This window comes from Schistosoma haematobium, chromosome 6 (assembly GCF_000699445.3).
Source record: "Schistosoma haematobium chromosome 6, whole genome shotgun sequence".
NCBI classification, from domain to species: Eukaryota; Metazoa; Platyhelminthes; class Trematoda; order Strigeidida; family Schistosomatidae; genus Schistosoma; species Schistosoma haematobium.
This window is the reverse complement of record NC_067201.1, coordinates 10568377-10583561: the sequence shown is the minus strand read 5'-3', so window position 1 is coordinate 10583561 and position 15185 is coordinate 10568377. Positions and strand designations below refer to the sequence as shown.

The 15185-nt window shown below is 33.2% G+C and overlaps 1 protein-coding gene across 1 annotated transcript in view; it reads left to right on the top strand.

Annotated features, from left to right (window-relative positions):
- The window catches only part of DRC1 (DNA replication checkpoint protein Drc1), a gene marked incomplete at both ends in the record, with an annotated part of 35073 nt that extends 20866 nt beyond the window's left edge, over positions 1 to 14207 (top strand). The window contains 7 exons of the mRNA XM_051219449.1: positions 79 to 190; positions 1441 to 1530; positions 2780 to 2897; positions 5038 to 5219; positions 7961 to 8364; positions 11346 to 11517; positions 14157 to 14207. Of these exons, the coding sequence (XP_051065453.1) occupies positions 79 to 190; positions 1441 to 1530; positions 2780 to 2897; positions 5038 to 5219; positions 7961 to 8364; positions 11346 to 11517; positions 14157 to 14207 (1129 nt within the window). The remainder of the gene's footprint in view (positions 1 to 78; positions 191 to 1440; positions 1531 to 2779; positions 2898 to 5037; positions 5220 to 7960; positions 8365 to 11345; positions 11518 to 14156) is intronic.
- Between the last annotated feature and the right edge of the window lie 978 nt (positions 14208 to 15185).

Below are 15185 nucleotides of genomic sequence, written 5' to 3'. Positions count from 1 at the left end.
TTCTTCGGATTACCTATTTAAGCGTTGTATAAGCCACTACATTTTTTCTAAATATCGACTAACTTCAAATTTTTCTAGAAACTTTCCAGATTCACAGAATGTGACCTCAGAAAATAAAATACCTACAACATTGAAAGAAGTTTCATCAAAAACTGTACAAGAATTTTTGCACTTACTGTGTTATGAGCCTGTAAGTTTTCGTATTATTTCCTCATAATCTAATTAGACTTTAAAAACGCATAATATTTATAATTGATTGATCACTGGGTGGTGATCAATGTCATGTGTGTCAAGTCCTTATTTAGTGCAGATCGAATGCTAAGTGACTCGACACTGCGGGCACTATACATTGAGATTAGATGGTGGCCACATTACAACATGATCGATAGCATTCGATCTGTGGACTGTGTCCACTCTATAAGAAGTGAACGTTTATTGATTCATTCAAAAATTTACATCAAAGTATGTCAACCAATTTATCCAACATGATGATTTAAATACATCATACGACAATAAACAGTATTGAATTATCGAATTTGGACTACCAGTTAACCATGGTTGTTATTTTTAAATGTTTTTTTACTAAGTAACTCAATGATAAGTATATTGGCTGTGTGCTTCTAAGTGGTATACATTTGAATCCCAGTATGATGAGTATATCTCTTCCATCCATTAGTTTATACTAACTGGGGATGAAATATATGTTCAAGAATTTGTTGTGGATTCGCTTTTCAATGTTCAATATACGTGCATTATTATTTAGTGAGTGAATCCTGGACGTAACAACATAATTTTCACCATGGATTTCATTTCAGGCTCTAAATTTCATTATTATTTGCTCTTTTCATACGATAAGTTGAAATGTGTTACACAGACGTGTTCTGTAGATAACTACAGAAGATTAAATTGAAATCTGAGGAAATTATAATCTTACACCACTGACACACCATATGGACAAAATAATTCTAGAAAATTTGAGATATCACACTTTTACTGAACATTGACAAAATGATGATTGGCCTCATGCTGTAGTGAACAGAACACGGGTGGGGACAATCGAATGTATTTAACACAAAATTACAGGACTTGTTAATAAAATCTAACAATCATAAAGCAAATGCTTAATTTGCAAAATGTCCACCAATTGTCTCAAAATGACCCAGACTTCATTGTTGTTGCATTTTCATACAAATTGCATCCTGTTTCCATTCTTTGTTGTTCGATCCTCTTGTCTCTCTTCTGCCAGACCTTCTCTTTACGACTAACATCATATACTACTTATGTCAGTATAAGTAGCACACACCACAATAGTACTGGTTGAGATTTAACAATTATATTCAAAATTGATGGGTAAAAAAACAAAGAGAAATTCGAACTTTTATCATTTTACATTTTAGTTAAATGACACTAATGCTTTTTTTGTTATAACAATAATTGTAGGAATTTTTAATTGATGAAAACATAAAACGTTTGTTAGAACCGTTAGGATATGAAGAAGGGTTACTTCTACGTCTAGATACAATACTAACGGTAAGTAGGTTTTTGAAAAAAAATTAAATTGAATAAATATTAACAGTGTAGGGTTATGGAGATTGTTGAGTTTTTATGGAGATCATGAACTGATCAATGTTAGATTACCAGTGAAAATCAGGAAGCATCGAACGGCCATCTTGTCCTAATGTGGGACTCCTTAGAAGTGTACATCCACAATCCTTCATGAGGGACTCTAACTCAGGACATTTGGTCTCTCAGAGGAACACTTGACCTCTCAACCAGTTAGCTGGCACCCGACGGTGTTTATGTCTAACTTCAACCGATCCATGATCTTGCGCAACCCTTTATCCATTGACTGAGGTAAATAACTGCCTCACATTCGACACGAACTGGGCTCCACTTGTCACGATTTCTCACTAGAACTCCAGGGAGTCCATCTTGAAGTTGATCACTAGTGAACACGTGATTATTATTAGTATGGATATTTGTGAATATTGTAGTACTTTAACAGTTGAATTCACAAGGTTAAACGTTCCTGGACGAAACCAAATGTGGGTTCGAGTCCCACGTGGGGAATCGTGGGTGAGCGCTGCTGAGGAGTCCCATACTAGAACGAAACGATAGTTTTGTGCTTTCATCCTGGATTTCACTGCTAGTCATGTTCTATTTGTTCTATGTTCTTTACAATACTCATTTTATTGTCGGTCAAAGTTTAGTCTTTTATCTAACTGAAATGATTTATACAACTTTGTAAAATATAGAAATTTTAGTCTTTCTGTTCAATAATCGATTTTACCTGAACGAATCTAATCCATTTATCTCACCCAATGGAACTAACAAGATAATCATCTTTTCTTCATTTTCCTAAAAAAAGAATAAATCTAGAATGTCAATATTTTTCAAAACATTATTATCCTTTCTTACAGATGAAAATTTTATCTTGAATACTATCAAGTTCAATAAAAAACTTAATCCTTATAGTTGAATCAGTTGAGTGAATTAACTTTGATAAGTCTGAGGCAGTGAAAAGTTACCTTCAAAAAATCTTTTACAACTGTTGGATAAAAATAGTGTGTGAAGACAAAGGACGTCTCTAAGGTGGTCATCCTACATTATGGCCTCAAGTTATAACTGCTTATATACTATAATAACTGAATCATGACAAATACACTTATTTGATAGCATAATTTTTGGAAATGTGATATGATTGTTTCATGAAAACATCATGAAATCTTACAATCTTGAATCGTTGGTTTATTGTTGTTGTTGTGTTTTTTCTTTGTAGGTTTTAGGTGTACAAACAGAAGAAGATTTAAATATGTTATTTACATATTTTGTCGAACAACAAAAAGATAATAAATCTCAGCTTAAACGTGTACCTTCAACAACCATTGAAGAATCAAGTAAGTATACAATTCTATTGTCATTTGAACTTTTCAAAATTCAATAAAGTTGAACACAGTTATTTGCAGCATTTAATTTTTCTACAGATATAAAACAAATTAACTTGATGTATACTTGATTTATTAAAGGATTATAAGTTTACTACAACTTCCATTATTGTTGAATGTACTCGGTCGGTCAGCCAGTAACAACGTAGAACCTGTACATGTGTACATTAGTTCAAATTGTTATACCACATAAGCACGGAGAGATGAAATTGTCACACCAAATTTTAGAATAGTAGAGTTCGTAACAGTATCATTAATAATAGTAAAGATTAAGCATTGAAGATACTATTCAAGGAAATACAAATTAGTGAAATAAAGATACATAAAACGATTTGAGAATTTCATTAACCCAGAGTTTGGAGAAAGCCAAAGAATGGATACACTTGCACCATTGCAAATGATTTTGAGCCATATTATTCAAAATTTCTAAACATTGGCTATGATAATCATGTGGACGACAACTAGATAGTCTGCACCTATTAACATCAACCGTCGAGGTAGACTGTGGCTGAGAATACATAACACATGTCCCAGTCAACTCAGTTGATGAATATTTACCACTTCATCAATCGATTTCCCATATTTACTTAGTACACTATTCTTAATCCACTCATTGTTATAGGTACTATAATAATTAAATGCTATAGTAATTTCATTCGGTACTGGATTCATACATTATTGTGAACATCGGTACTAAAGTCCCAGTACACCCTAGCGACAAGTCAGGAATAAGGACGAAATACGTCCCCTTAGTTATGTTGTTTACTTCTAGTGATTTGTTTATTTGCCATCCATTAATAATAAACATTTGTATTTATTTAGTTAGTTTAGCTTTAAAAGTGTTTACTCGACTGAACTTTAGAGTGTTTCGGAGTTTCGCAAACATTATTATTGTATTTATTAGTTATGAGAGTTTCTACCACAAATGATCTATGTGGGTTCTGTTTGTTTGTCGAGTGGAGGGGGGCTAAAGTGTTTTGTCAGATCACACTAGGCAGTCGATGTGTACCGATCAAAGTCCTATCTTAACATAGATGATGAGCTGAATTATGTTGATTAAATTGAAGTATGTACATTAAACTAATTAATTCGACGTAGTGGTGGGGTTTCTTTTTAAAGTCCAAATGAATGCTATAAACATTATCAACAATAAATGGTTACTTTTAAACAATTTATCTTGTCGAATAATGTGCGTTTAGTATGGATACTTACTTACTTACGCCTGTTACCCCTCCTCGAGGAGCATAGAACGCCCACCAACATTGTTTATCCAACTCTGTCCTGAGTAATCCTTTCCATTTGTTTCCAGGTGCTATTCATCCGTCTCATGTCCGCTTAAAATGTCCTATCCACTTCCAACGTCTTTTCCTGATTTCCCCCTCAACTGGAAGTTAGTTTGTTCTGTCACAGTAGCCTGTTGTTGATGGTATTCGACTAACGAAAATTGAGTATCTTGAGTAAATAACTGTTTATAGATACTTGCACCTTTTTGATTATAGTTGTAGTAGTTCTCCCAGTTTCAGCTCCGTACATTAGGACAGCCTTGACGTTCGTGTTGAAGATTCTGACTTTGATATTGGTTTACAGTTGTTTTGAGTTCCATACGTTCTTCAATTGTAGGAATGTGTTGCTACCTCAAATGAAATCTTGAAGAAGTAGGTAGGTTTTAGGAACATACTACTAAAGAGGCTAAAACGAACACAAAACAGATTTGCACCAACCTCTAGTTTCCAATAGTTCTCTAGCTTAAGTGAATTAAGGCAATATCAAGGCAGTACGCACAGTATGCACATATGCCAATAAGAGACTGATCAATTGCAGTCTCAATGATCAATGGGAAAATTCAAGTAAACAGTTGGTCGTCAGGACTCAGTAGCTAAGTGGATAACGCGATGGCGTTTGAAGCGAACGGTACTAGGTTCGAGTCCTAGAGTGGACATCAACTCTGAGATGCAGGTATATCCAGCTGACAAGTCCGAAATAGAATGAAACTCGCGTCCTGGATTCCACTGCTAGCCACTGTCCATCTTTGCTCATAATCATCTTATTAGTTTTAAATAAAAATTTTACCCAATTAAATCAAATTTCACAGGTGAATCTGTTCAGAAATCTCCATCGAAATATACCAGCTCACAAAGTTTACAAGAATCATCTGATAAAATGAATGAAACTGTTAAATTTATACAAGATGAAAGTAATAAAGTTCAGTCAATTGTTAATGGAAAATGTTCAATAAAGATTGATCATTCAGATGACGAAATAAAAACTGATGAAGTAAGTAAATTAGAAAAGTAAAGAAAAAAACTTATTGTTCTATCTGTACTCGTTTTTTTAAATTTCCTCCTTCATTAGATAAAAATGAAATATATTTTTTGGACAAAACAATCATTAAGGCGAGACTCTAATTTTTGGACGAGCCAATCAGAGGCATTTTAGAGATTTCAAGGTTACAGCGCCAACTTTAGTGCCTAATGCTAACGTACGATTGGTTCACTGGGAATTTTGTACAAAACGTGATAATTGAGCGGATATAACAAATAAAACGGCTGGACTATAATTTGTGAACGAATCAATCAGGTATAGCATTTTGTGCACTCAACAACCGGAGTGCACATAAATAATATTGAACCTATGTGGTCGATGCTGAAAGAGTTTTTGAGACTTTATCATGGCTCCAGAGGCCAACTATTCTGTAGCCATATGGACGACTTCCTCTACTGCATGCATTACGATTTTAGAACCTCTGAACCTCTTTCTAACCTTGACAAGTTTTTGAACCACGTATAAGAAGTATATCCACTTTATTTCTTTGGTTTTGTATAACATGTTCACTCTAAACTGACTGTTTGCTGATTGGCTAATATTTCTCAAGGTTACTTAAGATTCGTCCAAAGGTCGTCCATAAATTAGTCTCGCCATCATTAAAATGGTTTGTCTTTTAATTAGGTATATAATTAATTAGTAATAACTTGATGAAAGAGATAATTGTTGGACCATGACCATATCATTCGTGAAATAGTTACTAATCGATGGCATTAAAAGATGCTTAAACAATATTTTGAATTGATCGACTTTAGATATGTAGGATATTGAATGTTAGCTTAGTGATCTAAAGGTTAAACTGTCACTAAAAGATCTAAAGGTCTTGATAACGATCCTCAATGGATTTGTGGTTGTCCATTGACGAAGGACAATACTAAAATCCAATGGTCGCTGTTTTTTAATGGTTATTTAACTAAGATTAATCTGTAATATAATATACACAGTTTCAAAATCTCTCTCCAAACCATTGTTTGGTCTAATGTTGTTACTACGATACCACTTGTTAAGAGGTATTTATTACTTTCATGTTTATTGTTCAGCTGATGTATTTTAATTGCTTGATGGTTGGAGGTAGTCAGCAAGGAATCCTATTTAACTTAGATTTTGTGTCAATTGATACTTGTGAGCAATGCACAGCAGGAATCTGCAAGAAATGGGTACTCCATGTCTCATTCGAAGCCGAATCATCCAACTTCACAATCTGAGATGTCATCGGTGACCATTTAGTCTCACAATTGACCTTCTATTTGACTAGGGTATTCATATGAATTGTTCACTTAATAATGGTCAGTGTCATTTATATCTAATCCTTAGTACTAATCGAATCCGATTAGTCAAGTTCCAATGTTGCCACTAGTCTATGTGACTCAATGTCAAGTACATTATGTTTTGATTTAAAGCTGTTGGTTGTTTTCAATCTAATACATATTTGTTGCTTAGACCTTGTTTATACATTACGTAGTAGGAAGAAATGAACTAATTAGTAATGACCAATTTGCAAGTGATCCAAGAAGTGATACTTAATACAACATTTATCATGGTTAAAGTAACACTTGAATGTAGTCAATTAAGGTCATTTTGGTTTACAGTTGTTTATATAAATGAGTGTTGTCAGTGTTATTTTCCCAACATTTTAGATCATCATTATTTTGAATTTGTCTTTAAGAAAACAATCTGAATTTTATTTGCTCAACAAACAAAATAACAATACGCAAACTATGGAATATTTATTTACTTAAACAGATAAACATTGGTACAAGGAGGCACCAAATAGATACGTGCAACATAAATCACTCGATTTGTGTGAGGGCTAGAATACTACCCGAGTGCCCAAACCAGGTGGTTTTCTTAGGGGGCCACTCCCCGGGCCTTCGACCTACAGGTCTAATCCACAAGACAGTGGAGCGATGTCAGGAGATGCAGTCCCATGGTAGCCCGTGACCAACAATAGAATCATACGCTTTTTCTTTCTTTAGGATCCCGGGGCCGGTGTGCACGATTGGTTTTCCAACTCCCCTGGGTGGATCCTCTATATCCACCAACCCGGTTAAAGAGTCGGACATACACTTTTCCTCCTCTCAATTTCGTAAACAATACCCCTGCTATGAGAAGGCAGTGAATAGGACTTCCCTAGTAGTGACTGTTTACGCGTGTCCATGTGAGAGCATTTCGAGAGGGAGAGCGGACTCTCCTCAGCTTCGGCCATACCAGGGTATTCGGAGACAAGATTACAGAATAGTACTTAGTTATTTGGATTTTTTATAGATAAATGTAGTGTAACCGATAAGGTTCGACTACATTGGGAGTGAGGTAGTCAGTCATTTACTAAATATATTTTTGAAATAGTTGCACAATATCGCGAAATAGACTGAAGTAAATAATGTTAATCAATGGATTTCAACTCGAAAGCTTAACAGTGATATATATATAATTTTTGGAAACATCATCAATAATAAATGCTTGAGAATTCTTCAAGAAAACACTACTTTATAATATAAAAAAAAGAAAAAAACACTCTTTACACAAAAACAACAATCATAAACGTAACAACCATCCATTACTTCCAGCTTTTCCATGATGGTCTAACTTCAATTAACTCATGATCTCAACTATTAAAATGATGAATAAGTTTTTTTGATATAAAAGAACTAACAGATTTTATTGGGTGTTTTTTTTTCTTTCCATTTCCAAAGTCATCCATATCTCATGAAACTCAAACATCTTCATTAAAATGGAGTTTAATTTCACCGGTACATGTGATTGATGCAATATATCAATTTACTGAAGATATGCATAGATGTAAACATTCAGAGGATAAAAATAACATCGATAATCATAATGATGGTGATGATGATGATGGTGGTAGTGGTGGTGATGATGATAATAAGAACAATAAAAATACAAAATCTACAGAAACTTGTATTCAATTAAATCATAAATTCAAAAATAATTTACCATTAATTACAATGAAAAATTTATCATCATTAAATAATATTGAAATCAATAAAAAATCATTTAATTTTAATAAAATTAATATATTTGATGATTATAGAATTCGTAATGATTCAAATGATTTAATCTATTGGAATAAATATAAGTAAGTGAGATAGCTGGGACATATGTTACGTATGCCCAACCACCGACTGCCTCGACATGTGATGTTTTATGATGTAGGAGTAGGTTGGAAGAAAACTTGGGGCGGCCAGACCAAAACGTGGCATAAATCTATGAAGTCACTGATAAGTGGTAGGTGTAGACTACCTGGTTTGAATCCGAGAGATGATAGGAACCGATGGTTAGAGACCTTGAATGACATGGCTCAAAATCGTTTACAATGACGCAGGTGCATCCACTCTTTGTGTTCTCCAAAATTCTAATCTTCTGAATTCCTCATGTCCATTTCTTTTTTTTCTCTTTCCAAATTTATTTCACTGGATTATACTCCTAGAATAACATATTTGAACCCTAATATTTCCGATTACTGATTATACTCTTACTACCTCTACCACTATAGGATTTAAATCGACAACTGCATCTCTGTGCTAATGTGGTATGGCAACTCGAACTGATGTACGTACATACGAAGTTCTACGTTGTTACTGACTGACTTTTAGTTGATATGAATAAATAACTATCTTTGTAGATATCCTAATGAGTAGGAAAATTAAATTTTTTTTGACGTTTCGTGACTTAGTGTAAGCCACTTCTTCAGAGAATAAATAAATAATTAAATCAATATTAATTCAAGTTTAAATAATACAAATGGAACAACAAAAATATTAGTTGACATGATTTATGCCAAAAGAAATTTTAAACAAAAATTGTTTTATTTAATAATAAATTTCATTTAATCAATTGATATAAATTATTGCTTTGAATTAAAATTATAAATCGATCTAAGTGAGATTATCTTTGAAGATTTGGAAGCACTGGACGACTGATTCTTCTTAGTGTCGGATTTTTCAGCAGCGTGTATCCATGATTCTGTACGTGGGACTCTAAATCAGAATATTCGGCTTCGCACGCCTGCGCGAATGATTAACCTCTAGACCACTGAACCGGGATTCAACAGTGTTTGGTTTCCTTATGTGGAATCGTGGATGTGCATTGTTGAGGAGTCTCATACTAGAACAAAATGACCATCTAGTGCCTTTAGGTTTTCATTGATGGTATAACTTAGATCAGTTCATGATTTTAATGAAATTCAACAATCTCTACAATATCATACTGAAAATAATTGAAATTTCTTTAGTCACTAACTTTCTGATCAGAAAAGGAAAATATTTAACCGATTCAAACTTAAAAATCTCAGATGATTATTCATTTAGTGGAACTAATAGTGTAAAAGTGAAAATTGTAAATGATGCTTAAATTGTCGTATTTTCTATGAACCATTTCTAAGCTTTTGTTTAATCCATAAATTTTTACCATATGTATTATGGTTTCAAATTTATTATTAATTATTTACTCCCCTATTTCTCTGGTCTTGTATCACTTGTAACCGAGTTATCTACACACCATAATAATTGAATTGTTCTAATAATTGAGAACAGTAGAAAACGTTTGTTCTACATCTTCGTTTTCTTATTGACCAATGGGTTAAAATAATCTCGAGGACCAACAAACGTTAAAATCGCGGTTGTTGTTTATCGGTCGTTATGTCGATCGGTGAATGGAAGGTCACTAGTCCTGCTGGCAATACAGGTGAATCGATCGATAATCGAAATAGAGAGAGTGTGTGTGTGACAGTGATCATAGAACCACTGTCTCAATCAGACGGTACTAGATACAACCCAACCTAGCAATCTGTTTTTTTCCCAAAATAACGATCATTTATATCAAATATAAAATCATAACGCGCCATAAATAATAAACATTAATCTGTACAAAACACCAAGTCATTTGTGGTACAAAAACTGAGTAACAAGTATACAAGTAATTAAATATAATTGATGAATTTTAAATGATATATCGACAGTCAGTAAATTAAATTAGCGCTTAAGTATTGAACAATAATAATAGCTCAGTCTTTACTCAAAAAAGATTATCGATAATGAATCCGTGGGGAATATATTTCAAATTATCTCCTTTTTTGGTTCATTTGCCCGTTTCTAACAGTTGTCTTCTCGTAGAACTTTCTTGTTTGACGTCTATGAGGTAATCAGAAACAATGATTGCTGAGTTTAGATGGTAAAGTTTAAAATCAGTTGGAGCAGTGCGAATCCGTTAGTTAGTCATAAACGCAAAAATAATAATGGATTTCGATAATGTAATAAGAAGACGAAGATTATCACAACTATGTGATGATATATATTAGCGCAATATATTTCGAACAATCTGATCACACATATACTTGTTTAGAACCTTGATAAATGAAAATACAAGGTCAACTAGACTGGAAATGGGGTATTCAAAAACAGTTTGTTCTCATCTTAAACCTACCCTGGTAATATTGACTTATTATCCAAAGTGACCAGGTTTCAAATTGTGTTCACATTATTATTACTCGTATTATTATCCTTGTTTCCTCTTACCCCGTTTCCAGTCTAGTTGACCTTTTATTTTTATATATCAATGTTCTTAACAAGTATATGTATGATCAGATTGTTCGAAATGTATTGCAAACTTGTGGAGATTGTAGTAATTTTAATAATTGAATTCATCAGTCGATGTAAGCTAGACCACGATTGAAAAACTTGGATCACTGGACGGTCGTTTCGTCCTAGTGTGGGACTCCTCACAAGTACGCATCCACGATTCCTTATGCTGGACTCGGACCCGGGCGTGCGAATCCCTAACCTCTAGACCACTGAACCGATATCCAAAGGCATTAATGTTCAACTTCAATTGCCCCATGATCTTGTATCCAGTGCTTCCAGGTTTTCAATGGTGGTCTAGCTTACATCGACTTGTGAATTCAACCATTCTAAAATTATAAATGAAAAATATCCTTTTTAATACATGTTAACAATATTCTTTTCATTCTTACTATATATATATATATATATATATATATATATATATATATATATATATATATATATATATATATATATATATATATATATGCTTATATAGACAGAACATAGTCACTGAAGAATGGGAAGATATATGGAATAATTTATATCTAGCTTTAGAAAAATATTACAATGTACTGAAACATCGAGCCAAATTAATACATGATACAGACGGTTTAAGAAAACAAAATGCTGAACTACGACATTTATTACAACAATATATGAATTCCAAGGTAAGAAATATGTGTTGATTATTTTTTAAAGAAAATCAGTAGAACTAATAATTTCATTATTTAAACTTTGTACCAAGAACATTTTATCTTAAATTAATCATAGATCCTAGAAACTCCATGCTTGTATTTGAAGTTATGAGAGTAGAATATAGGAAATTCATGAGAATGATAGTACAGTGAAATTAATCAACAGTAAAACTACCTTGAGTGGTATCGGTTGGAATTTTGTGCATTTTCTAATGAAGATAAATGTCATTTGAGTAGATACAAAGAATGATATGTTAAATTATAGTTTAATTCAACAATCAAGTGAGGATTTGTACATTAAACAACATGTTATATTTAAAATATATATGTTCCGCGAAACTTTATGTTCCTACTCAAAACCGTGGTTATTAGTTAAGTTCACTGAACAAGTATTTAAAATACTGAGCAATAATAATATAAATCGATTAGAATCTTCAAAGAACAACGTTCAGTGTTCAAAGTATTGAAGAGTACAAGAATACCCATCGTTAAAGTTTTTAGAAGCCCGGAAAACTCAAGGAAATTTGTAATTATTTTACAATTAAACTAATATGATAGTCTATACACTAAGCAGGCTGATCATTGTTTGGAAACTAATAGGATAGATGATAACTTGCTTCTCTAGTCGCTTGATTTGGCTGATGAAAAATTTGCATTCCTTCTCACTGTTTCAAAATAAATTGATGAATGGAAAAGCCACTTTTTGAGGGTATTCGAAATGTTGATATAATTACTTGTAAATAATAATATAGTCTAGAAAACTACAAGAAAGCACTGAATATATTACTGCTATGTCCAACAACCCACGACATTAATCAACCAATACGCAGCAAGGATGCTGAAGACTGATACTCTATGTGTTGACAGTTGGCCCAATAATAATTAGCATGAAACGAAGCGGAAAAACATAAGATCAATGATCGTCAGTTCGAGATCGTTATTATATTTTAGACATTCATTTATATGCACACAAGACCAGACCACGCAGAAAACCAATTGTATAATAGTATTAATCACTTACTTACTTACGCCTATTACTCCTAATGGAGCATAGGCCGCTGACCAGCATTCTACAACCCACTCTGTCCTCCGCCTTCTTTTCTAGTTCCATCCATTTCTTGTTCATTTTCCTCATGTCTATCTCCATTTCTCGACGTAATGTGTTCTTTGGTCTTCCACTTTTCCTTTGGCCCTGAGGATTCCATGTGAGGGCTTGTCTTGTGACGCAGTTGGGTGCTTTCCTCAATGTGTGTCCTATCCACTCCCAGCGCTTCTTCCTAATTTCTTCCTCCGCTGGGATCCGGTTTGTTCTTTCCCACAGTTGGTTGTTGCTAATAGTGTCCGGCCAACGGATCCGAAGTATTTTGTGTAGACAACTGTTAATAAGCACCTGTATCTTCTGGATGATGGCTTTCGTAGTTCTCCAGGTTTCCACCCCATACAGTAGAACTGTCTTGACATTTGTATTGAAAATTCTATCTTTCGTGTTGGTTGGCAGTTGTTTTGAGTTCCAGATGTCCTTCAGTTGTAAATATGCTGCTCTTGCTTTACCGATCCGCGCTTTCACATCTGCATCAGATCCACCATATTCATCAATGATGCTGCCCAAATATGTAAAAGTTTTTACATGGGGTAATGAATTAAAGATGTGAAAAACGTAATACTGGGTACACAAATAATCGGCTCTAGTTTATAAGTGCAAAATGCTGTAAGAAAATAATAAAATAAAAATGTGATCAATATATATATAGTCGTAAAAACAATAGCTCTGAAAGTTTTTACCTCATAGTTAAATCGTCTCTTACTACAATTGCGTATATTCAATTACTGTCCAACCGAATTTGTATTAGTCGGTAATGGATGAGATAGTTGCAAAAAGAAGAAGAAGAAGAAGATTAGGAGCAATTTAATTAATACATGGAATCAATCCAGTCTATTTGTTTCTTTACAATTCCTGTAACCGTTATTATTGTCATCTGGTTGATTTTATCTCATTGTGCTAAGATAACATTTATGTATTTAAATCAATGTAGAATAACTGATTAAGGAATCAATGATTTCTATCCATTGAACTCATTCGCTATTTAGATTTTTATTTGCATCAGAAGGGGTTTTGTGAAGATTGTAGTAATTTCAAAAATTAAGATCATGAGTCAATTGAAGCTAGACCACCATGGAAAACCTGGAAGCATTGGACGGCTGCTTCGTCCTACTGTGGGACTCCTCAGCAGTGCGCATCCACGACCCCACCTCGTGGGATTCGAACCCAGGACCTATCAGTCCCGCGTCAGGTATTTAACCAACTAGACCACTGAACCGGCATCCGACGGTGTCAATGTCTAACTTCGACTAATCCACGAAATTGAGCGACACATTCACCACTGTCGTCAGTGAGTTACTACCTCACAACTGACCCGCGGGGCGGGGTCGTGGATGCGCACTACTGAGGAGTCCCACAATAGGACGAAATGGCCGTCCAATGCTTCCAGGTTTTCCATGGTGGTCTAGCTTCAATTGACTCATGATCTCGACTATTGAAACTTTTATTTATTATTAACAACAAACTCATTGTACTTAAATTCATGTTTACTATTCTATTCTTTATTAAACAGGTTAATTATGAATTACAAATTCCACCATCAAAAATTATGTCATTTATTTGAAACTGGTATCTATTTTTGTGTGTGTTTGTGTGTGTGCGTATGTATCGTATAAACCATACAGATTTATCATTTTGGTTTCTTTAAATGGAAGTATTGAATAAGTAAATAAACTATTTCATAAATATGAATCCATTTTCTTTTTCGATGATTTCATTTAGTTAAACTGTATAATTTTATTTATAGTTAATCTTATAGAGGAAAGCCCTTCTAAAATGAATTTACCATAATTTTACCTTTTTTCCCCTCATATTATCAAGCATATTTGAGAAATAGAAATTTAAAAAGTGCCATAATTCTAGATAATAATAATAATCATCATCATAAGTGTACTCACTCTGTTCAGTTTATTTCCAAATGAAGCATTGAAACATTGAATTTTTGTTACGCATAATTGATTTATCTAAGTGTATTCAAGATAAGAAGAAACATTGTAAATTATTATACTCATATTGTTATTAATGATATCGGCAATACATAAATTATTTACTTTTTAGTGTTTCATTTCGTGTATTTAATTTAATTGGTTTCATTAAATGTAAAATATTAAATCTATAAAAAGATATATGAAGTGTTATCTAGATTGAATGCTAGATTTGGCTCCTAAGCTCTGCTATAGTAACCTCGAAACATGACAACAACGACTCTAGTCGAAAATACACTCATTTATATATTGATTCATAGATCCATTTTTTTGATTAATAATTAGAATGAAATCACATATATCAAAAATACTTACAATTATAACAAATCATATGCTGAGTATCATTCATGTTAACTGAATACAAGAATAGCATAAGTTATATAGAATAAAATGTTATACAAGAAAACGAAACAAGTACTATATTACACTCAATTAAAACGGAATTAATGTTGAACAGAAATTATAATGAGTAAATCAATTGAATTTTGACTTTTCTTCCACCATATCAATATAAAAATATTAGCGATCAATCGTACATATATTTGATTGATCAGCCC